Genomic DNA, 24454 nt, shown 5'->3' with positions numbered 1-24454 from the left:
GGCGAGACTCCGAGTCAGAAGGATTTCCTTCTGACTAAATCCCGGCCACTAAATAATGTACATAAAAATAGTATTTTCTTCAAGTTGAATATTTTCTTCTCCGAACAGCGGCGAGACTGCCTTTCTCCGTCTAGCTAGTTACTAGTGACCAAATATTCAATTTGTGTGCATGCCAACTTGCAATCATGGCGTGGAAGTTCCGTTGACATAAAAGTAGTTTTGATTAATACTCGACATTAAACAAAATGGTACTTTGGCTAAGTTTACGGGAAATGTTTGAATCAATTCCGTAACAACTCATTTCAATGGAAATTAAAAAGTAGTTATGTAAATTTTTACAACATTTATATAAGGGCCGCCATGGCAGGGAAATCTTTACGGGTTGTTTATAGGTATATTAAAGGGCTCACTGTTTCGAGCTTAAACGTTGCGCATTGCCTGGAAATATATTTTTAGAATGGGTAAACTGATTGTTTGAGTTGGTGTATAGAATGAGCGGAGATTGAACTAATCAACATTTCAAAGCCCTTTCAAATTTACCAAATAATTGTCGATTCTGGACATAACAAACAATACTTTTTTTTTTAAGGTCGAGTATAATACCTTCGCGAATACATTGTCACATGCGCGCATGAAAATAAAAGTTAATGTAAAACAATACTATACTCAAGGAACCGTTATAAATGAAAAAAAGTTTCATCTCTTGATACATAATGTAACTATCCTTCAAATGTGAAAAATTTACTGTTTCACTTTAGTTTTCAATCCGAAGTTATTACTACAGCAAGATACCTATTCAAATTTTAAAACTTTTTTTATCAAGTAACATATCAAAATCTAACGTGCTAATCATGAACAAAAAATTGCACTTAAATTATACAAGTATTGTATAGATCTTCAATATTGAACCAACGCAGATTTGTGGTTTCTATAATCTTTCAGGATTTCTACAAATACACAATAGTTTAATAGTCGTTCTCATTATTTAAAAGAACTTGTGATTTTATAAGACGTTTATTGGTTGTTTAAAATAATTTGGGGACAGATGCACTAAAAAAAATAGGTTGAAAATGGCACAATTATTTGACTTGTTTTATGCAACTGGGCTAAAGACGTTTTAACTTCAACAGATTTATATTTTCTGTAAAGTTTGCATGATTAATAAATGCGAAATCATTTGCAGCAGTAATTAAATCGTTTGTGTAACATTATTAAAAATTAAATAATTTGTGACTACTTTTTTAAATAAATAACAACTACGAACTTTTACAAAAAAAAAATAGATATAAAAGGTTTTGCAGATGATTGAAAGTACTAAATTTAAACTTATTTTACAATTTACGTTATGTGCGTATTTTTTCTTCATGAATTTACGAAAAAAATACACAAAATTAAGCGAAATTTGAACATAACGACCACCCTACAAAGTGTAAACGAGCGTTCGATTGGAAATTAGGTTGGTCGTTTCCTTGGCTGTCGTTCAAAAAGGTAGTACGTATATACTTGCAGTTTGCTGACGTCATCAACGTACCCTCTAAAATTACGCAGAGTGTGTTTTTACTACCTTTTTGAGATCAACTGATCAAACGAACAAAAACTTCCATCGGAAAATTTTGTATGTTAAGTGAGTTTTTGCGTAATAGATTTTATCTCAAAAATTCAACGTGTATAAATAGCATGAATGTAATTAAACATCGGACTAGTAATAAATATATATGGTTCAATATAAATGTATGACTACATAACATGGTTTATTTTAATTTTTTTAAGTGTAACTTTTTTCAAAAATAAAATTTTTAGTATCCATCAATTATTAATTATGAAAATTTGTTAAAATTGTTGAGTAAATAAATCATATCTTAAGTATTTTATTCAGTTATTTTAAGCAAGCATTTTCATAAAATCGTTTCTGAATTCTATGTTAGGTAAATAATCTTATTTATTAAATTCGAATCTCCAGTGGATAGGTACATTTAAAAATAAATTATTCGCAATGGATATTTTAAAATATTAAGATTTAAAAAGGAAAATTAGGCAAGACAAAACTTTAAAAATAATTATTCTCAGATTCACGCAACTTTTTTTCGATTAAGAAAAAAATTTAGTTTTGTAAACAGGGAGCAAATTTAACTTGCGATTCAATGATTTAAAGTAAAACCCAACATTTACACATTTCTAAAACGCTAATAATTACATGAATATTGTATCCAGTAATTTGCGTTGTTATTTCTGTAACGGTAAAACCAAGATTTACATTTTTTCCAAACGCAATTTAAAAATTAAATAAAATGTTAATCCCGTTATGTAACATCAAAAAAGGTCGATGGAGGATGAAACTCATAGGTGTAATAGTTCAAACTGCTTTTTTAACATGAAAACAATATTATACTCGGGATTTGAAATTTCAAGAAAAGTTAAATCCTGTAATATGGCATCGGAATAAGCTCAACTGTGGATTGGCGTAAGTATAGCCTGTGAGCTCGCCAATACATGACAGATGACATTAACATAACCATAGAAAAACATAGTAGTTGAGCTCTCAGAAGTAAAGCAACGTGAATGCAGCAATGCTTGAACTACATGTCAATAATATTCTAATAATAAATAATATTATTTGGCCATACGGAACTTTAAAGCACACCTTGGTTTAATTACTAATAGTATTTTATCGGTTAGGTAGGTGTATTTAAAAAAAATGTTGCGTACCTGAAAAAAGCACAAATAATTATGTTTTTGTAAATGATGTCAGTAGCGACACTCAGAGAGTGGCTTTGTGACGTTTTGACATTTTTTATAAGAAATTCATGGCGTAGCCGAAATACTGTTATAAAAACGAGGATGTTTTTGTTGATTGACGTTAGCAGGCGCTACCCAGGGGCGACTTTGTGACGTGAGAAATTATTTAAAAAAATAGATTTATGGCGTAGCCGAAATATTGTAATTAAAACGAGGATGTTTTTGTTGATTGACGTTAGCAGGCGCTACCCAGGGGCGACTTCATGACGTGATGAAATTATTAATTTAAATATTTTTTTTCATTTCACATAGCGTAGCCGAGATAAGAAATTGCGTGGTGTTTCGAAATTTAACCGTGTAGGTAGCCACCTAGTTACAATATTATTTTTGTATTTGTATAACTCCTGTTTTATAATGTTTATGTATTTATCGCTATAAGAATTAAACTGAAGATAGTTTTTACTTTTAATCGCTATCCGTTTTTTTAAATTATGTTTGTAACACTCAGTAATATTTATTTTTCAAGTATTCAATGTTATTTTTGCATTTTAATTAATATTGTTAATATAAAGCGTATTTTTATTTATTCGAATTTACTAGACTGTTTTTATTACAAAAAACAAAAATGCATATTTCTCTATGTATTTTTCTGTTACAAACAATCTATTAAAATAATACACATAAAATTTCCATTGTCTGTTGATTTTATTTGCAATCTTCTTTTTTTCGATGGTTAAAACTCTAGGAAATTCAAAGACAATAAAATTTTTACTGTCATATATTGGCGAGCTCACACGCTATACATAGCCCTGTGGATTTATAAAAACGCTTTTAGTTTGGATCTTAAAATTTATTTGATAAAAAAATGTAAAACCTTACGTGATAAACAAATAATGTTAATCACGTAATATGACATTTTTATACGCCTGTTGGAGAGCGACATGCTTTATTGGTATATAAGTTTGGATCTTGTAATTTTTTTGATAAGAAAATATTTAAAACCTAAGATTTACAATTTGAAAAAAGGTGAATCCCGTGATATGACATAAGAACAGGCCTGCTGGAGAGCGACACGCTTTTGTTGGTGTATTATGGACCTTGTAATTTCTGTACACAACAATAACACCCTGTTTCAGTTCGTGTCAGGGGGTAGTAATTTTTAATACTATGCGTGAAGGTTGTATTTACGTACAAAATAAAATTTACACACTCGCAACTACTAAATAATACACCGTATTTTTATTAACGGCACAAAAATAGTTTTATTGATAATATGAATCATGTTTTATTTATATGCAGCAGAAAGCGCACGCATAATTTTGAAAATAGTTATGCGAGTGATCACTAGCATTTATTCATTAAGTGAAATGCTTATTAATATTCAAAGGCTTATTTTATTTAGTAAATACTTTTTATTCAATAATCTAAAACAAAGCGTACTTATAAAATACGCAATTATCATATACGCGTTATATTCTAAACTAACAAATGTTTGTAATTAATTTTTTTTTAATATCTAAAAAATACTTTTTAAATAATTATTATTATTAATAATACATAAAATACATAGAGTACATATTATACTCCCAGGAGTTATTAAAAAAAACTCATTCGGGACCGTACATATAAAGAAACCATTTTTGTGACAATACGTTATAACATACATAGTTAACACATCCGAAATAGTAAGAAAAAATTATGTAAGAAACATAAAACACAGTACTTTACGCCATCTATAAAAATTCCATAATTAATTATCATTATCAAAAAGATTTCAGCAATATTTTTTAATTGCGACGCTTTTGGATTTTCTATTCATTTTTTTTATGTTTTCGCTCATCGGCAGTTTATTAAATTCAGAATGGCCAATATTTTTCAGAAACCTTCTATCAAACTTCGTTGAGCGAAACTTAGACACTCAAAAATTCCATGAGTAACGCGTATTGTATTACTTATATTTTTTTTTATGAATAATTTTAGTTTTATACTTATTTATTTATGAATTTGTTTAATCAACTTTAACATTGTAAAATGTCATTCCACGATGTGAAAACTGTTTTTGATATTAAAAATAAAACTTTACTTTTGTTTATACATACAATATAATTTACATTCAGAAAATATTTTTTTGTGCATTTTAACTGATTTTAATTAAACGTTATGTACTTTTAATGACGTATCTATTTACTGAAAGCCCCCTCTGCCTACCTATAATTAAAACTAATTCTAACTGTACCTATTTAAAAGGGTTTAACATACTTAGTTTTGTTTTGTATACTTTCATATTATATCATACTAACGGACCCGACAGGCGTTGTCCTGCTTAAACGTTGGCTTGCCTGTTATTAGCTGGCTCAGCAAACGTTTTTTCGATATCCAAATTTTCGACAAACTATATACTAAGCGACATTTGACATTTCAATCTGTTTGTTTCGTTATTGTGTGATTTTCTGTTGCCTAAAGCAAAATAAAAAAAAAACTACAATATCTCGTTATTCTGCGCCGTTCAACTTTTGTTTTTACAGAGTTTGTTCCATTATATTTATTTGTTATGGTATATTCCCTTTTCGATCACGAAAATGAAGCAATGTTAATAAAAATAACCAAAAATAAAAACTTGCAAGTTCGATTGTTTTTAAAACGTTATTTTAATATTGACAAATTACAACAGGGATAGTATTTATTCTCCATCCCTGTTGTAATTTGTTAATCTTAATGAATTGTCATTCGTCATAATATGCCTTCTGGGTGCTTTGTAGACTGTACTACTGTAGTAAAGAAAGCATACATCATCTTTTCACACAAGTGAATTTTAAAAACACATTTACTTTACTGATAAACTCTAAGCACGCTACTGCAAGGTACTTGTTTATGATTGAATTTCAAAACTTAAAATTATTAATATTCAAATATTGAATTTAAGTAGGTACTAAGGTACTTTTTTATGGTTAAATTCCAAAACATAAAACAAACACTTTTTAAATACTGAATTGTTTTTGCAAATATCCAACTCTGCTCTTCTAGGGTGTGTATTTAATTTAGGATTGCGATTTTCAAAACTTTGTTGAATTTCAGTTAATACTTTTTTAGTATCATTAGTATTTTATACTATTTTCAGCCCGAACTGTGTCAACTTTGGTGTACCTGTACTGTGCATATAGCCACCATTATAACAGTAAATTGAAATATTTCAAACTAAATTTACTAACAAACTTGTCACTATAGTACCGAAAACTGAATAATTAGAGAATGGTACTCGAACTTCAGGGATAGAAATATCGTTTTATTCATGGATATTTGGTTTTATGTAATATGTAACGCTTGCCCAAAGCAACAGTGAGATAAACCAGAAAATTCAGATTTACAGATACACTGCAAATATGTTTTTATATTTTTTAATTGAAGTTAGATAGTTAACCTACGTGAAAATTACAGTATTCATAATCTATTCTAAATAATTGAATTCAGTCAGACCCCTTGCATACCTTAGAGTCCGTTTATTTCCCCACATTCTTTCCTTTTTTCAGAGATATAAATTTTTCAGTGTTCGTCAGAGATATCTCACTGTTGCTTTAAGCTAGCGATAAGTTCTGTCCGTTTTTTTTCCAAAAGAGGACTCGGCTACAAAAAATAACTCACCAAAGAGAATTGACGTCATGCGCGGAGGAATTAAGAAACTATAAAACTTTTTACAAATCAAAAAATCGTAACAATGATAATGTTATATATTAAATTCAAAGAAGTTTTTTGTCATTGTTTGAAAGTCTATTAACAAATATAAAAAATACTCAATAAAAATTGAACATCCTCATTACAGCGTTGTTATGTGTTAATATAGATTTATTGTTTCCGGGTAGACATTTCTTTCACCATTTTTTTTATTTCGACGCTACGGGGTTCTACTTTTAATTGTCAGCACAATTCTCCGACGGTAACTCGTAACGTCACGGGCGGAGTTATTTCAAAATCCCATATTTTAAAAAATCGTTGCGATGATAATACGAAATATAAAAACAAAAACTAAATGGCTTAGTTTGGTAGTTCGTGAACAAATTTATTAATTTATTTATATTTTAAACCAATGAACTTCCTAATTCGCATTTACAAAATGATGTAGAAAGAATATTGTTAAGCTCCGTGCGCCGCGCCGTACGAGTAAAATATACTTAAATATGGTATGTTCAGTGCGAATCACTTCACAATATGCAAGTATTTGTCCAATGATATTTGTTTTTTCTATATTGTTATGCATCATGAAATACCAGAACGTGCTATTTTAAAATTCATCACAAATAATATTCAAACAGTAAGCTCCAAATTTAACGTGTGACATTGATAAGAACAGATTCTGGTGCATCACAAAATGTATGCAATGTAGCATCCGGAATGCCGAAAATCTGAATACGTATCATTTTTATTTACATATTTATTAACGTAGTAGCCAATTTGTACAAAGTGTGTGAAAAATAATAAAATATAAGATCTATATTAAGTTTATAAAAAAAAAATGAATTGTTTATTACAACTGTAACGCGGCAATCGGTATACCAATGCAATGACCCTTTGAACCTTATATTTGAAACTGTCTACTTAGTCAAATTTCTTAGTTTCATTTATTTTTTTAAATATTTTTTTCTAACCACAACAGGCCAGAAGACACAACAACAGTGGTGAATTACAACACAGAACACCCAGGCTTGAGAAAAATAACATTTATTTTTTGTGTTTTCACTGAGAGTCGAATCCGAAACCTTCCTGTGTAAGTCAAGATTCTTAACCATTACGCCACGGATGCCGCCATGCATTCGCTCGCTTCTTATTTATTACCTTCCTCTATTGCTATTAAAATCGTATTTTGGTCCCTTGTTTAATACATACAAATGAACACTACGACTCTTGTACTCACAACTCAAATAAACGGATTTTATTTTTAAAAATAATGAAAATATAATTTTTAATACACTTCATTCCTAAATCGAGAAACAGGCAGATTTATTTTCTCTTTATGTGTTTGACATTTTCCAAAACAAATTATAAATTATTATTCCGCCATCTATAAGAAATTCTAGTGCAAACACATTTTACTGGTTCTCTTGTGTCGAATCTCATTCCGTGTTGATAGAATAATAGCGTCCATTCTGTTCCAGAGGAACAGTTACTGAAAAGCTGTATTCATTTATTCTGAGTATCAAAACAGCGCCGAGTTTCCACCTCCATAATTTGAATTATAATTCAAATCGGCATCACAATGTTTAAAAGGATTTCGGTTTCAAAAATTAATTAAATTTAAACGGACGTTTGAGGATTCTCTTTCCGTCGCGATTTCCGCGTTGGCCGAAAAAATAAATAAAAGCGTTTCGTAAAAAAATTTCGTCGGTTTCACTTGGCTGCCGCTGATTTCATTTACCTCGCGCACTTTGCTTCTAAAAAGTCAAAATATTTAATCTAACAGGAGCACGCAATATGTGAGCGTACGCTTTACAGCCCGCTCGAAGGCTCGACCCCAAACAATGCTGATTAAACACGCGTAACACCGTGAATTACCCGCGTTAAATGATTTTCAAGTGTCGTGTATAATTGAACGAAATATATTATATTCCAAGGTGACTTTAGCGCGACGTTTGACAATAATGACACGTTGTCGCGCACTAATGTATTCCCGCGGAGACTTTTCTAAGAATTCTGGAAATCGATTTGTTATTTTCGGGAGCGACACAAAAATCTGCGTTCTAAGTTAAAACTTAACACGTGAGGTATGCCGAACGCATTATTCAAAGAATTCGAATTGAAATTGTTCGCCTACCTCGCGGCGTCATGCTAATCAGCGAATGTAATCCAAATTGCTATTTTCTACCGGGGGGCGTATGACGGAAAGATGTGACGTTTTGTCACCTACTGGACAATAATCAAGTCGTATTTTTCGAATCTCGATTGCTTTGTCAAAGTGCTATTTTTGAAAATCCTTAAAAAGTTCAGTTACTTTAACAAATAAAAAATGGCGACATTAATATATTATAATTATCTGTGGCACTCCTGTAACGTTTGAACTTAAACTTTATTTTACTATCTATTATTTCTAGTTTAACTTGCTCCTTTAAGTATTTTGTAAATCATCATCATAATACCTCAATCCACACCTGATGGTGCATAGAGCACTGTATTGGAAAAGTACATGCAGTGTATCTTGATCATGTGTTACAGGAAGGTAAGATGATCAGTTTTTAACTTCAGGTGCTAGTCCACAAACAGTGAAATATTTTCAATAAACTTTACTTAATAAACAAAAGAAAATTGTTGACCCTCCCAAGAATTGAATCCAGTACGTCAAGCGTTATAAGTGAATACGTCAACTAAAACACTACGACTAATCTTCACTTGATTTAATTTTTCTGGATTTTTACCTGCGAATAGCCATCGAGTCGAAAATGCTCATCCATAATCATTTCATTGTGTGTTTTGTAATATAAATAATAAGGATGTACATTAATACCTTGTTCTTAAAACTGTCTAATATTTTGTTTATTACCTTTGTTTTTTAATTTGGTCTTCTTTGTTTATTTTTAAATGTAATTTCAAAAAAGTATATTGTTAAGTGTCTTCGGCACGGGAAACCCCAGTAAGGTCACATAGTTTTTATTATTAATTATAGTTTGTAAAAGAAAAATATGAATAAATAATGCTGGTTTTTTTTCACACACAGAACTGATACGTACAATATTTAGTACATGGAATATATTTTTTATAACAAAAGAAAATGTTTTACTGAGTCACTGTAACATTCATAATTATTTCTTTACTATTACCCATACGAAGTATTTAATATTTTTATTACGACAGTTAGTAAGACGCGACGTCGCAGTCGATTGTCAATGTCAAGTGCCATATGACACTAGATAAAGTCGACTGATTGTTAATAGACTTCAGTCGCATGGGTACTTCAATATTACGGTCACTCGTCAACTTACGAATGTCGCATACGATTCTAAAGACGAATAAGTCCAGCATTAGGCCCCGGGTACCTTACATTTTTCCGGTCTTAGCCGGTAGAATATGTTACACTCCTTGACACGTGACACTGCGTACAAAAATAAATTAAATTCTTGCATGACAGGCCCAGAGTATGCGCACCGAGTGTGTCCATCATAATCAGTCTTCGCAGCTATCACCTTACATTACTACAGGGTATAATGGGTCGCGTGATCTCCACACAGCGCGGCCTTCTTCGGTCAAATTACTTAAGGTTCGATGAAGAAAAGGTGTAAGAAAATTATTTTTCTTACAAAAACCTTGCTTAGAAAAATAACACAGGCATGAAAATCACTGGAAAAGAATATCATGTTCTCGGAGCTTTACCGTAACTAGACCGTAACAAATTATTTTAATTTTGTATATTATATACGTATACACATAGAATTAAGAATAGTCCAGAAGGAGCGTAGAATCATATTTAAATACATCAGACTGTGTCCAATAATTCCCCCCGTTAAGTCGCCGGGTAATGTTGCTAGATGGAAAAAATATTAATCATAACACAAATGTAAGGTAAAAAAAAAAGAAATCTGTTAATTTCTCTAAAATTTTATTGTGCACGCAGAAACATTGATTGACACAACAGATTATATGTATAAGGGTCATTTAATAAGCGAAATTGAATTTATGAACTTTGAACTTAAAATATAAAACAATTTTCTTTTTACACAAAACGGATATTTTTATATTATGCTAAATAATACTTGATGTTTTAAAGATAATGTCGTTCAAATGTCCCCCACGGCGTTGTTTAATCCGAGGTCTAAATTTCATTAGTTCTCTTTTTTTATTAAATGAGCAAAGTAGGGTAAAAAAAAAAATATTCTGGCAACATTAACGAAATTTCCATTATGTTACTTCGACAATCTGACAGATGGAAAAATAATTCAATTTTTAAGTATTTCATTTGCCACTTAAACATTCCTTTATTAATTACACATAAAATGTGATGTTATCCTGTTTCTTAAGAATCCTAGCAGTATTTCTACACTTAAAAGGACACAACACGGCATAGTTGAATTCAAATCAGGAGTTGCGTACTGAGCGATGTCTATAAAGAAACTAATTGGGCAAAACGTAAACTTACTCATTTATGAGTAGTTGAGTCGCCTTCTGTTTGATGTGCGTATGCGGTTTCTGGACTATTTCTTATTCTATGCGTAAACAGTAGAACCTCTATACTTGTCAAATTCCATATTCGTAATATTTGATAATCATACCTTTTAAATGACATTTTTTTCCGTCATATTCGTCAGTACTTCCCGCATTCGTCGTCACGTTTGCCACCAGCATTTGCGCTGCAACCCCGTGGCCATGATCAGAATTGATTTACTATTTCTTTTTTTATGTTTATTCAATTGTTACATATTTATCAAATGCCCAACTAATAGGGATAGCTTTCCTGTTCTAAGGCAGTAAATATTATATTTTTCTAAGAAATTTTTATCAATTTTGATAGTTTTTCAAACTTAAAGTTAAGACATAACACATATGAAATTATTTATAAATAGATATACGTATAAACAGTATTATTACTAGAGCACACTAAAAAATATGTTGTATGGCCCCTCATTCAGAATTAAAAGTAAATAATAAATATACCACGAATACCTAAATCCTAAGTCATTACCAGTAAAACTTGAAATCAGCTTACGACCTTCTACATTGAACAACTATTTCTGAGTCCCCCGACCAATGAATACCGATTAGAAAAGCAGCAAACGCCTTACTCTTATCGATTAATTTGTTTAAATTGATAGCAACTCTTATTCTTAACATTAATTTTCATCCCTTTCCACTTATACCACCATGTTTATCTATGTTGTACAACAAATCCAAAGTTTGAATACCACTTACTTTAATTTTTGTGGCATTTTTTGAAGTTGGAAACCGATCAACAGAATTCCTGTCATTTCTAATCGGAAAACTCATATTCTTTATTTTTTAGACCCCCAGGAACAGATTAATGACAAATAATCGATCAATCAATAATATGCTTGAGCAAAAGCTCGGGAAAACATTTTTTTAAATTCTTTTTATTAATGACTTATTTTTGACATTTAATATTACTTTGAGAATTTATTATTTGTAGGAGATTTGAACTACTTTGCTAAAATATTAAAATACCCTGATCGGCCACTATAATGAAAGTATAAATTTCATTTAAAAAAATTGACACAATTTTTGTTTTTACGTTTAAATATTTATTTTTAACAAAAAATACTTTTTTTCGTAGGACTTTTTCAGTGTACAATACAAAATGTAAAGATAAAAATTACACATACATCACTCTGTCAGATTAAAAATGAACACTAAAAATGCATTTTGTAACTTAGTAGACATAACAATGATAAATATGTACATCTCCCTTTCCCTCCTTATCCTCTCTTCAAGCATTATTGTCCTAATCCCGCCCATTTTCAATATCTTACTGTTCCTTAAAAAATTCTTTGATTATTGAAAAATATTTACGAGTACATGAAAATAACATTTTTATATGCATAAATTTTTTATGTATTTATTTAAAATGTAATATATTTTCTTTACTAACTTTGTATGCTTTGTGGAAATCTGTTTTTAGTTCTGAGTTTATACACTTTATCCGTTTGTATACTATTAATATGTATGAAGAACTGTTGATTTCCCAAATAAAATAAAAACAATTATTGTGTTTATTATTTCTTTAAAAAACTAGTAACTCAATTTTCCCTAAATTTTATTTATTAAATGCGAATCTAACACTAAACCTAAAATATTTCAACATGTTGAGATTTCACAATGTTTCATCTGTCAAATACGTATAAACTTCAAAACAGACGACAACGACGCCGGCGTCAAATTGAAGTTGCAAAGTCAATGTGAGTCGTTATTTCAAACGTAAATACTTGTAGCTCAAAAAGTGTAACAAAACATCACGTAAAAAAGTACAACGCATGGATTATGAACGGTATAGTGTCCTCTAGACTGCTAGACAAGGTGACTATTCTAACAAATCACTGTAAAATTTCAATTAAAAATAAATTCTTTTCTTTATTTATCTAGGAGTCACTTCGTAAACTCGAAATAAAAAAAGGCATTTTCTATAGGTTTTAAAAACTTCATCATTCGAGAGGAATTTCAATCTATTAGCAAGCGTAGAAAACAAGGAGCAGTATTTTCGAATTATTTGTGTACATTTACTGCAGCAAAGAGGGATAAAATATTTAAAAAATAATACGAGAAAAGTCTAGGTATTTAATAGACAGAATTCTGAAATGATCATTCTGCATATTGTAATTTTATTTTAATGATTTAAGTACCATGGAAACGGATTTTGTTAATGGACAATGACAATGAAAACTGCGTGTCATTAACGTAAATGAATGCGTCATTACGTTACTAATGCGAATGGATGTGTCAAGACGAAAAATAATCCAGCTGCTTGAGTAAAATAAAACTGGAACTTTGTACCTGTGTTTCTGACTCGATGGCTACTCTTGAAGAGGAAACTTGTGAGGGGGGATAAGCAGATCTCGTAATGTAGCGGTTGGAGTATTCCCTTTACCATGCTTGAGGTCCAGGGAACGATTCCTAGCCGTACCTCCCTAAAATAATATTGCATTGTTCCTTGGACTGGTAAAATGCAGCGTATTTCGATCATCCGTTGCATGAAGTCGTACCCTTCAAGTGCAAGTCTAGGAACAATGAAATATCGCTATTTGAACAACCTTAAAAAGAAAACACTCGTTCAGGGTTTTTATTCTATTTCACACACAGAACTGTATTCTCATCCGACTGGACACAGAACTTTTTTGCAACAGATAATCGAATTAAGATGACTAAGGTAACGATTATGATATTTATTTAATGTGTTTATCACTCGCACATAGAAAATTTATTGATTACAACCATATAATATTAATTAATACGTACATTTATTATCAACTCCTGTGTGGCTATGATGTCACGTAAGTCTATATAGAATTCAAGAAAAGTAAGTAAACTTGATAAATCTGTCTTATTTTTAAAAACTGTGACGTATTTTGCTAAAACATGCCAATATCTTATGATTATTTTTACAAACTATGAAAAAATTTGTGTTAATTTCTTTGTTTTTGCATTTCTATATTTTACTTTATGTAACACGACGTTACACTACCGTCTCTAGAATAACTTTTTAGCATGGTCTTTTAATAGTTTAAATGTTCCAATAAATTCGTGACCGCGTACAATAACATTATGATATGAATATAGGCACTACTTCATGCATTAAACACACCCAACAAGTCTAGTTTTTTCTCGTATTCTTTCTCAATTTCTTCAATCCCAGACTAACCGCGCCTTCAGCAAGCACTTTGTGTGTTTCGATACAAGAGACATACATAATATATTACATTATAAGAAGAACGTCTTATTTGAGGTTATTTAAATCCTCTTTACGCGCACCGTTAACCTCTTGAGATACAAAACCATATTCTAGAATTATTTCATTTAAACTCCTCATTAAGAAAACTTAATTATTTTTCAGCGTCTGAGGGAAGATGCCTGGATTTAATCAAAATGGTATATTATTATGTATTTTCTTCCATAAAATTTACGTGAACCAAAATATAAATATTTATATGTACAGATAATATTTATTTTTGATTTCTATAAATGATTTATTTAAATATGTATATATATATATATATATGTATAACGTACATATGGGTTTTTTTATTGTACAAAATAATCATTATTTGGACCCTCTTGAGTTTTCATTTTTTAAATTCAATATATTATATATTCATATACAGTTCACTTACAATATGTTTATATTTATAAATTAGAATAAATGTAAAAAAACTGCCGAAACGTACGAAACACAAGAGTCAAATATTTTCAATTAATTTTTTAAGTTTTTCACATTACATTGAAGCCTTTATGTTATTTTTAAAATGTATCTTTTTAAGGTAAAAGGCACTGCGTGCCGTGAATATTAATAAATAAATTATATTCTGCACGGCAAACAGTATTGCACATAAGACATCTATTTATGTAAGAACAACGTCCCAGATTACATTAACTTCGTTTCCGCCAAGGAGACATGAAGAACAAAGAAACGCTGCCTTTAAAGAGACAACAGGGCGTGGTAGCGTCAGTCAGCCCAAGCAAGTCAGTCTAGTCAGTTCAACATATTGTGGGGGGCCGGTTGTTAAAGTCACAAACTATGGCGAAGATTACTCATTAGCGATCGGCTAATTTTCGACTCTACTACTGGCTCAGTAGATTGGTCAATTTAGAGTGAATACGCTACGTGTAGGCATTTTTAGTCCTGGACTTCAGGCTAAAATGTGATGTAGGAAGTTGATCGAAGTCCTACATCCAACATCTCACAAGCGGTCCCACTGTTCTCTTCCAAGGTTTGCTTTTATTTTTTAAATAAAATGAAAGTCGGTACTTATATGAGTTTTGAACACTATTTATTGAAGCTTAAATAAAATACAATAAAAATTAACGAGATTCGTTATTGAATATATTACTAATACAAATGAGCACTGAAGTTAGAATTTACATATTTTTATTACGCAGTTGACAATAATTTTAAAAGACAAAGATCTTGGATCTTGGTTTATGTGGCGAGCTGCTGAGATAGAGAAGAGAGAGTCAGTACGTCGGTGCTTTTATAAGCTTACCTACGTCACTGATCCTTTAGGTTGCCAACCTGTCGTGTTTGTTGTCTATTGCTCTATTTCCCTGACAGTTGCTGGTACTCACTGCTGAGGCACCACAACATCATCGCCGTTTTACTCGCGCGATATATCTTAATTTATTGTTCATTCACAATGTAATAAATTCGCAATAAACCTCAAACATTGTTTCTTGTTTTAATCTTCAACTGGGGTAAGAGCTTCAACTCTTAACAACTACCAGTATACTATATGTTTATTACACGACACTTGCACAAGATATTGTACCATTTTCGGACCCACACAATACGAGCAAAAGAACCGTTTAAAATGTCACCTACGTACTTTGTCTTATCAAGTCACCAATAAATACTCAGTTTTTTTTTTTTTTACAAAATCACAATACATTTGTTAATAATCCGGTAATAAAATTTAATGAATAACCTTAACTTATTTTTTTCTTTACATTTGGGCCTACAAAAATAATTTGGGGGATTACGAAATACGGTGTTTTGATAATGATACGTTACCAAACACGTAATCTGTAATTTAACACACCATAATACCACGTAAATTAAAGCCTGAAATATTTTGATCTAATTGAATAAACCCTTTGGAAAAAATGAATTTATTTCTTTTAAGTGGCAGATTAAAAGCATTTTTAATATTAACTGCTTTTGGTGGAAAACAAAATTTTGTTATAATTTATTCAAAAACTCTGCAATTACCTTTGTATAATATATTCAATTTTATTCGATCTTTTTAATATGATTTTTCGTGTATTTTGAATTTACAGAATAAGGGAAAAATATATTAAAAATTGCAGTCTTTTTGAAAGCACCTTGTTATGTTTTTTTTTATTGTTATTTTATTCTGTCCGTAAATACCATTCTATGGCTCAAATTTGTTACTAGATACCGATTTGATAGTAACTACCAGAAAAGGCATTAACATCCACATAATACAAGGCTAGCACAACGTAAAAGCTTGTCAGTACCGAGGTTTGTAAACAAGTATGGCCAAAGAACACTTCATTATACAATTACTAAATTTTTAATAAGATCCTCAAGATGATTTGAAAAGAAAATGTTGACAAAGCTTTTAAGAAAAAAAAATTAAATGGTTAATGTGTAACAAAACTTTTTATTGATTATCATTTAATGTCATCTATTTCAATTTTTAAAAATATTTTTTTTATGAAAATTATGTATGCTTTTAGTTCTTAATAATGTTTATATTACTTTTAAAATTTATATGATTTCTCTAACGTTAATCTTTGTAAAGGAAAAATAAGAAACCTGCTGACAAGCCGGTTTCGCGGTTTAGTGGGTTTCATTATGTTTCCTTTTTTATTTTCTGTTTCAAACGATTTGATTAATCGTTTAATTTATTTACAATCATGGATATGCTGACGGCAATATTGTCTATTTAATTATTTTTCGAACCAATGAAATATTTTTAATTTTGAATTTAGTGGATTTTTAACAATTACCTCTTTCAATATTATTTCATTTTTTTATAATAACAAAAGCTCAATCATTTCAATGAGCTTATAAAATAAACCAGTTATCCTATTAATTCATTTTCTATAATATTTCCAATTTACAAATATCTACCCATAAGCCTCAATAAACGTATTTCATTGATGTTTAAGATTGGCAAATTGATTGTATATGTTTTTTCATTGAAACATAAATACTTATTTAACATAAGAAATCTTAAACAAGGGGATTGTCGATATTTTTCTTCTTCACGTGTCATGTCGGGTCCCCCCTACGTTGACGACCACTAGAGAGAAAGCTTCCCTATCCTGAGCAGTGCGAAACAGCTCCTCCATAGTTCTAATCCTGGTCCTTGCTCGGAGGTTTTGAAGTCAGGAAAGCTGTTTTCTTCCGACCCCTCTACATCCTTCCATCTTCTCCTTCATGACAAGCTGAAGTATGGCATATTTATTACCTCTCAACACATGGCCAAAGTATGAAATCCCACAAAGCTTAACCGTGGTAAATAGTTCTCTCTTCGTATTGGCTCTACGTAATACTTCATTGTTGGTTATCATATCGGTCCGAGATATTGTTAACATTCTATGGTGGATTCACATTTCAAATCTGTCCGTTAAACCTCTGAATAGAGGCTTAGCGCGTTATTCCTGTTTTAAAAAATGTATTCATGGAGGTTTATAATATTAACTTTAACAGTACTTATTCGCGGTGCAGTATTAGATATACCATATTTTGTCGACAATAATACCTGTCTATTTATTCGTTTGAAAGATAAAAATAAAAATTTGAACTTAGCGCATAAAGTGACGAAAAATTATTGTTTTTGTTTAAGTTTTATCATAACAAAGCGATATTTAATTTATAAATAAAAACACATTGGGATAACTTAAACCGTATAGCTATAATCGGTTAACTGATGAAATCCTCTAAATGCATTATTGCCTATACAGAGAAAAAAAATTGAATGTTGACTGAATGAATGTTTGTCTTTTCCGACCTTCTTAATTATATTTTAGACCTGATTTTTACTCACAAAACCTTCGTAGTTCCTTTGAATTGTTTCAATAAATGTGATTACAAATAAAAATTCTGATCATGGAATTGATGGTTTTCACCAGAAAACGTTTTTAAAAAATACTTTAAGACGCGAAAGAGTGCGAAAGATGCACAAATGTCACAATAACCCATAGACTTTATAATGCATCAGACCGGTAGTGAAAATATATAAATTTATGTTAAATATTCAGACACGTGATTTTAAAAATTTTTCGTCACCTGAAAGCATTTTTTTAAATATTTAAAATATACGATTATACTTTGACGATACAAGGGTCGACACAAAATGTCGACGGTGCTGTGAATTTAGTTCGTTTTAGTGGCTTATTTTATTTTGTTTTTCTTCGTTCGTTGTGAGTGAGGACTCATCCGAAAAATCCAAAATCACTTTTTCCTGATCAAATTGATCCCATATTGTTTCTCGCAAACATTTCCATACATAAGTATGTAAATAAAGAGCAAGCTCAGCATCTACATAACAATGGAGATTCCATTTATTCTTCCGGTGGCCCAGTGTAGGGTTAGTACCGTAAAAGGCTTCAGTTTGTTGCCCAACCGTCATTTGGTGCTCCTGATCTTCCTAACAAATGGATTCCAAAGATATTCTCATTGCCTGGTACCCTTTTTCCTTCGGAAATGTTCATTTCCGACCCCATCCTTCAGTCCAGAGTGAGACCCAAATGTTATTATTTAGTACGGAGTTTCCCAAACATACTTGTTTCATCACAATTTTTTTTCAACGTTTTACGCTCCTCATACGGTTTTCTTAACAACGTGCAATGCACGTAAAAAGTAATTTAAACTACTAATAAAAACGATACATCTATTTTCGAGGGTATAGTTTCCAGATAATCAATTATATAAATTAATATTAAACTTATTACTACATAAACGATTTTCTGAATAGTCCAATAATTATTAAATATATGTTACATGTACATAAATTACATTTGGTAGTCAGATGGCAGAAGGGACCATCTGTATTTTTGTCTATGTTTTAGTTTTCAAAAGTTTCAATTAATATTTCAGTAAATACACGCAGCAAAAAAATAAAAAAATCAGTGTCAATCAGAATATTAATTTATAATTGAAAAGGAACACAAAAATATTTTAGTTTGTGAATTAAAGTCTTGAAATTCAGACGAATTTCAGCTCTCCTGAACATTTTTGAAAATTACAGATGGTCCCTTCTGCCATCTGACTACCGCATTATTAAATGCAGAATTTAAAATAGTCCTTTTTTGTTACACCAAAAATACTTTTCATATTTTTATTTATAAATTCCTTTTAACGACTTTATTGCAGAATTAAACGTCGACCTTTTTTAAGATTATTACACTATCTTCGGGGCTTATACTCCTGTCAACCAGTTTTGAGGAGTATAGGACCTGACGTAAGGTAACTGGACGACGCATAACTTGAAAATAAAGTCATTTAAACAAATTTATGAACGAAGGACTGCAGTACTTTTAACGATTTTTATTTTGTTTAAAATTTTTACAATCATCGCTCCCTTGGGCCCAGTTGCACTAAAGCAAGTTAGATTAAAAAAGTTTTAAGTGTGTAACTAAATATCAGACGGAATGCAGGACCGGCCAACAGAGGGCGCTGTCAACACTATAAAACTACAACATCAACAAATCACGATAGATGATCCCAGCGACAGAGCTCAGCGAATACTCTCTAGTCTAATCTCTATGGCGCTTCATTATAAATCATTTAACCTTGTAAGATCAGTGAAAAAAAAACGAATTTAAGTAATCCACGCTTTGTATCATTTATTGATGATAATCTACATAATTCTAAATAACTGTTATTAACTTATCTAGAATCAGGATAATCTTCTTACGATCCCAAAAATGGATCGATAAGTGATCCCGACGTGATAGTTCCTTCTATTATGGAGTAAGTTAAATAATTGTAGCATTTTTGTCAAAACTGATGAAATAAGTAAGATTACTATACTTTTTCAACACAATAAATTTTATCAATTTTGACGAAAACACTACAATAATTCGTCATATCATCATTCCCTTTCCGCACCTGATGGTGCATAGGACATTGCATTAGTACACCAATTGCAGCGTACTTTAATCATTTTTATTTGTTACATGAAGGTAATGTGATCACTCTTACGCTTCAAATACCAGTCTAGGGACAATGAAATGTTCTAGTGTTAAAAAACCCTTTTAAATAATATTTCATATTAACCATATCGGGAATCGAACCCGAGACCTCTAGCATGGTAGGCAAATACGCTGACCATTACACCACGAGGCCGTTTTGACGAAAACACAACAATATTTAACTATAAACTTTTGGTGAACTGACGTTTATTTGCACGTAATGTTTCTATGAAATATGATCATTATTAAGCTTCAGATCATGAAATATGAAACATAGTTTTTAAGTCATATTTTAAGTGAACTTCACCAGTTTCAAGGTTACATTTTCAACGATATTTATTCAATTACTTTGAAATGAAACCAACTTGTCCAAGAAGAAGTTGAAAAATTGAAAAATTATTTTCAGGCGTTGCCTAGTATGTGAAATAATTCAGTCAGATGAATTTCTTTACAACAATAAAGGTTTCAGCTCTTTAACTTCACTAAAATTAACAAATGGAAGAATTGAAGAAATATAGATCTTAAAACATAGGCAAAATGGTGAATGTTACACAGTGTGTAAAATGGCCACTTAAACCAGCCAATGACAGGTCATAAGCCCTGTAAATGCCTAGACATCCATATTCCCTTATTTAAGGTATTCTCCATCCCTGTTGTAATTTGTTAATATAAATTAAGTAATAAGGAAGCATTGATTTGTGTCTTTTCTACTAGAGTATTACCCATTTTCTTATTCATTGATGTGTATGTTATAACATGACAATTTGTTATTGCAGTTTCGATGTGCGAGGGGTGGGCATGTCCGAAGGGCGGCACTGGTCCGCCCCCGGAGTGTTCGGCCCCCGCGCCACCTTCCGCCCCGCGCCGACCCCTGCCTCGCTCGTACTGCAGGATGTGAAGAGACACGACGAGGGAATATACCGCTGCAGGGTCGACTATAGGAACTCGCAAACTATCAGCTTCCGATTCAATCTCACTGTCATCGGTGAGTACTTGAGACATTGAAAATATTTTTATTTAAAAACAATGAACTCTCCTAATTGGTAAGATTTTTTTAAAATCTCTAATGCCTGTTTCACATGCATCGTTCCAATTCATTCGGCACGTTTAAATAAGCGTGGGTGGATACTTTCCTTATTATTTCATATTATTGTTTAACTTATTTAGTTTCTACTCACAGGTAAAAATTTTGCAAAAGAAAATCATAGGGAGACTCGTGAGCTTCATAGTACAGTGGTTAGTGCGTTTACATGCCATTTAAAGATTTTTTTTTTATTTGAAAATTTATTTATAAACCCTTACGGATAATTCATTTTAGGTAAATGTTAAATTTACAATATAAATAAAGTTTATCCTAGTTATAGGCCATACCTATGTGGGATTTAAAAAAATGTTTATGCCTCATTTTTTGTTAGGAATTAAAATATACGACGTGACAAAAATTGTAAATTAAGAAAAACCGTCAGCGTTTTTTTATGGAAGTATTTATAAAAATATACTTAAATACAGAAAACACGTGCTATTTATATTTGTACATACATGCAGATATACATGCATATAAATGTATAAAACATAAACGTACTATAATAAACCATACAATAAGTGTGGACATTCAGAAACTATCCCTAATATTTAACTATATGAAAACATTTTCCATAAAAATTAAATATAATATGCCTAAAATGTCAACATTAACACTGAAATAATTATAATTTTAACAGTTACGTCAAATAAACGAATTTGTGGTTAAAATGTTCACACAACTTGCTAAATAAAGAAGATGTCCTTTAGAACGAAGGGGATAACAGAAAACATTATTTTATTAAAGGTACGGCAAATAAACCATATCATTTATGATTCTGAAAATAAAAGTTATAACACATGAAAAACGTATTTTTGTAATAATCATAATATATTATTTGATATGATATCTAATGTAAGAAATTTAAGTTATATTCAATGATAAGAGGGGGTTTCCGAATGTTTAAAACATAAAATTTTTATTGTTTCTTACAATTGCTTGGTTTATTGTGAATTTCTTTTCCATGACGGATTACGTCGGCATAAATACAAGGTCTGGCTTCAAACTAATACACACGTTTTTATAAAACGCGAACAAAATGAACTTTAGGAGCGCCTCAGGTAGCATGTGGAAGTAACATTCCCCCTCTATACGCATGTGCAAGGGCGTTTAAAAGCGTTGCATTCACCCAGTGTATTTTGAGAAGCGGAAGTATGGAGACGTGTTCTAGTGCTATGTCAACGCGAGTTCAACAGCGTGCTATTATCAAATTTTAACTGCTGAAAAAGTGACTCCTACTGAGATTCATCTTGGTTTAAAGGCTGTTTATAGTAACGATGCTGTTTATAGGTCTACTGTCAATCAATGGGTATTAAAATTTGTGGTTGGAATTGAATTTCGTGGTGGCGTTTTAATTTTGATGGATTCAGTTAAATATATATTTTTTTAAAAGGCCTATGTATAACATTTTTAAGATCAAATATAAATATATCCGTCGTTATTCTACAATTCCTACGATATGATTTTGAAGGTTAAAAATTGACATATAATGTTTTTTGGCCTCATCGTGATATTTGCTTTTATTCGTGTTCTACAAGCATGTGTGCATTAGTTTTTAACCTGCCCTCGTTAATTTGATAATCTAATGTGAAGGACTCGCCCTACGGCAACTAGGTGTGGAGTAGTAACTATTGTATAAACTGGCTTTTGATAAGGTTTCTGGAAACACAATTCGTACCGTTAATATATAAACGAGTTCCGTTACAAATTAATAGGATACCTTCTGAAGACCTTCTTGCACAGAGTAGTTTTACCCACATCCTAGAATCCTGAAGCTTAGCCTATTCTATGACGTTCTCTCCGCTAGCGTTATACAATCTATGTTCAGGTAAACGTCGCGGTGAGGCGGTATTAATGAATTATTAGTTTAAATACCAAACTAAGAAATACAAACCCAAAATACACAGTATTACAACTCTTGTCTTAAATATAACCTTTAAGAATTCTATTTTATTATTTATTGCTATTATTTTTTGAATAAGGGATTTTTTTATATTTGTATGTTGACATGCTATGAATAAAATTCGTAGTAAGCTAACACTTATTTTCCACACCCGATCCTAAATGGTGCATGTGGACATCCCCACGTCTCCGGGAGCCCCCTATCGCCAGCCAGCACACTCGTCTCCTCCGACATCAATCCGTAAGAATGACACGCTGAACCTCGATTTTAGACTTGTCAGCAGGTGAGAAAGAGAGGATATGGAAGGAAGTTTTGAAAAATACACCATAACACCCCTGACTTTGAGAAAAAAATATTTACTTCTCGAAACTGTCGGGCATTCAACCCGCGACTCCAGTTTCACAGTTTCTAACCAACTGCCCCATGGTTCCAGTTATGAAATTCAAATTGCTTAAAAATTAGCCTAACTGAACTTTTATCAAAAAATAATATTTGAAGCACTAATTTTAATTTGTTTAATTAAATAAACATACGACATGTGTGCACAAAAATACAGAATTATTATAATATGTCTACAAGACTCACGGAGCCATTTCATATGGCTTGGAATGAAATATTTTACTGCTAGCTAAAACTATATTAAAAGAGCTTAAATATGTATATACGAACATTTATTTATTTATTTTAGAAATATGATAATTACAAAGAAAATAAATATATTTCATTTTATTTATTTAATTTATTCAAGATGTTAACAGCTACTAGAAAACAATAATTAGAAATATACTCACAATACTAAAGCCAATTTAAGGAATCAAACATTAATCTTATAATACATAATTATGAAAAGGCCAGAGTTTACATAATTGAGTGTGCGTCGTTTGTATTTAAAAGTGTCTATATTATATTGAATATATTTTGAAAAGAACAAACTATTACCCTTTTATTTATTTTATTTTTATAAATAATTTCAAACGTATACAAGCATATGAAACGATTGAAATCATGCGTAGATTTTTTTTAAATGCACCTTTTTACATAAATGAAGATTTTATATATAGCTTTTTTTTTCACATAAAGTCAAATACATCATCAAAAAGTAACATAAAATAGATTTTTAGAGTGAATGAATGTATTTTATTATCAAAATTTTAACTCCAGATACTTCTGTTTTTTGTTTTTTTCAAATAGCCCCTTTACCCATGCCTTAAATTATTAAATAAGGTTAAGGTAGTCTAAACTTAATTTCATTTTGAATATGTTTCCTTTTAATATTCATTATTTTTTTCTTTTTGGAATTGGGAGTATTTTTAATCATGAAATTATCAAAGTTATCAAATTCACGAAATAGAGCTACTTTGTAAAAAAAGTAT

The 24454-nt window shown here is 30.8% G+C and overlaps 1 protein-coding gene across 1 annotated transcript in view; it reads left to right on the top strand.

The window, feature by feature from the left end:
• The window catches only part of LOC148280308 (synaptogenesis protein syg-1-like), a 243498-nt gene that overhangs the window by 26751 nt on the left and 192293 nt on the right, over window positions 1-24454 (top strand). The window contains exon 3 of the mRNA XM_088228614.1: window positions 20874-21082. Coding sequence (XP_088084740.1) covers window positions 20874-21082 — 209 coding nt within the window. The remainder of the gene's footprint in view (window positions 1-20873; window positions 21083-24454) is intronic.

The sequence above is a fragment of the Micrasema longulum genome, unplaced genomic scaffold (assembly GCF_059751315.1).
Source record: "Micrasema longulum isolate JH-2025_06_02 unplaced genomic scaffold, ASM5975131v1 h1tg000597l, whole genome shotgun sequence".
NCBI classification, from domain to species: Eukaryota; Metazoa; Arthropoda; class Insecta; order Trichoptera; family Brachycentridae; genus Micrasema; species Micrasema longulum.
Note: the sequence above shows the minus strand (reverse complement) of the source record. Positions and strands in the feature narration are given on the sequence as shown.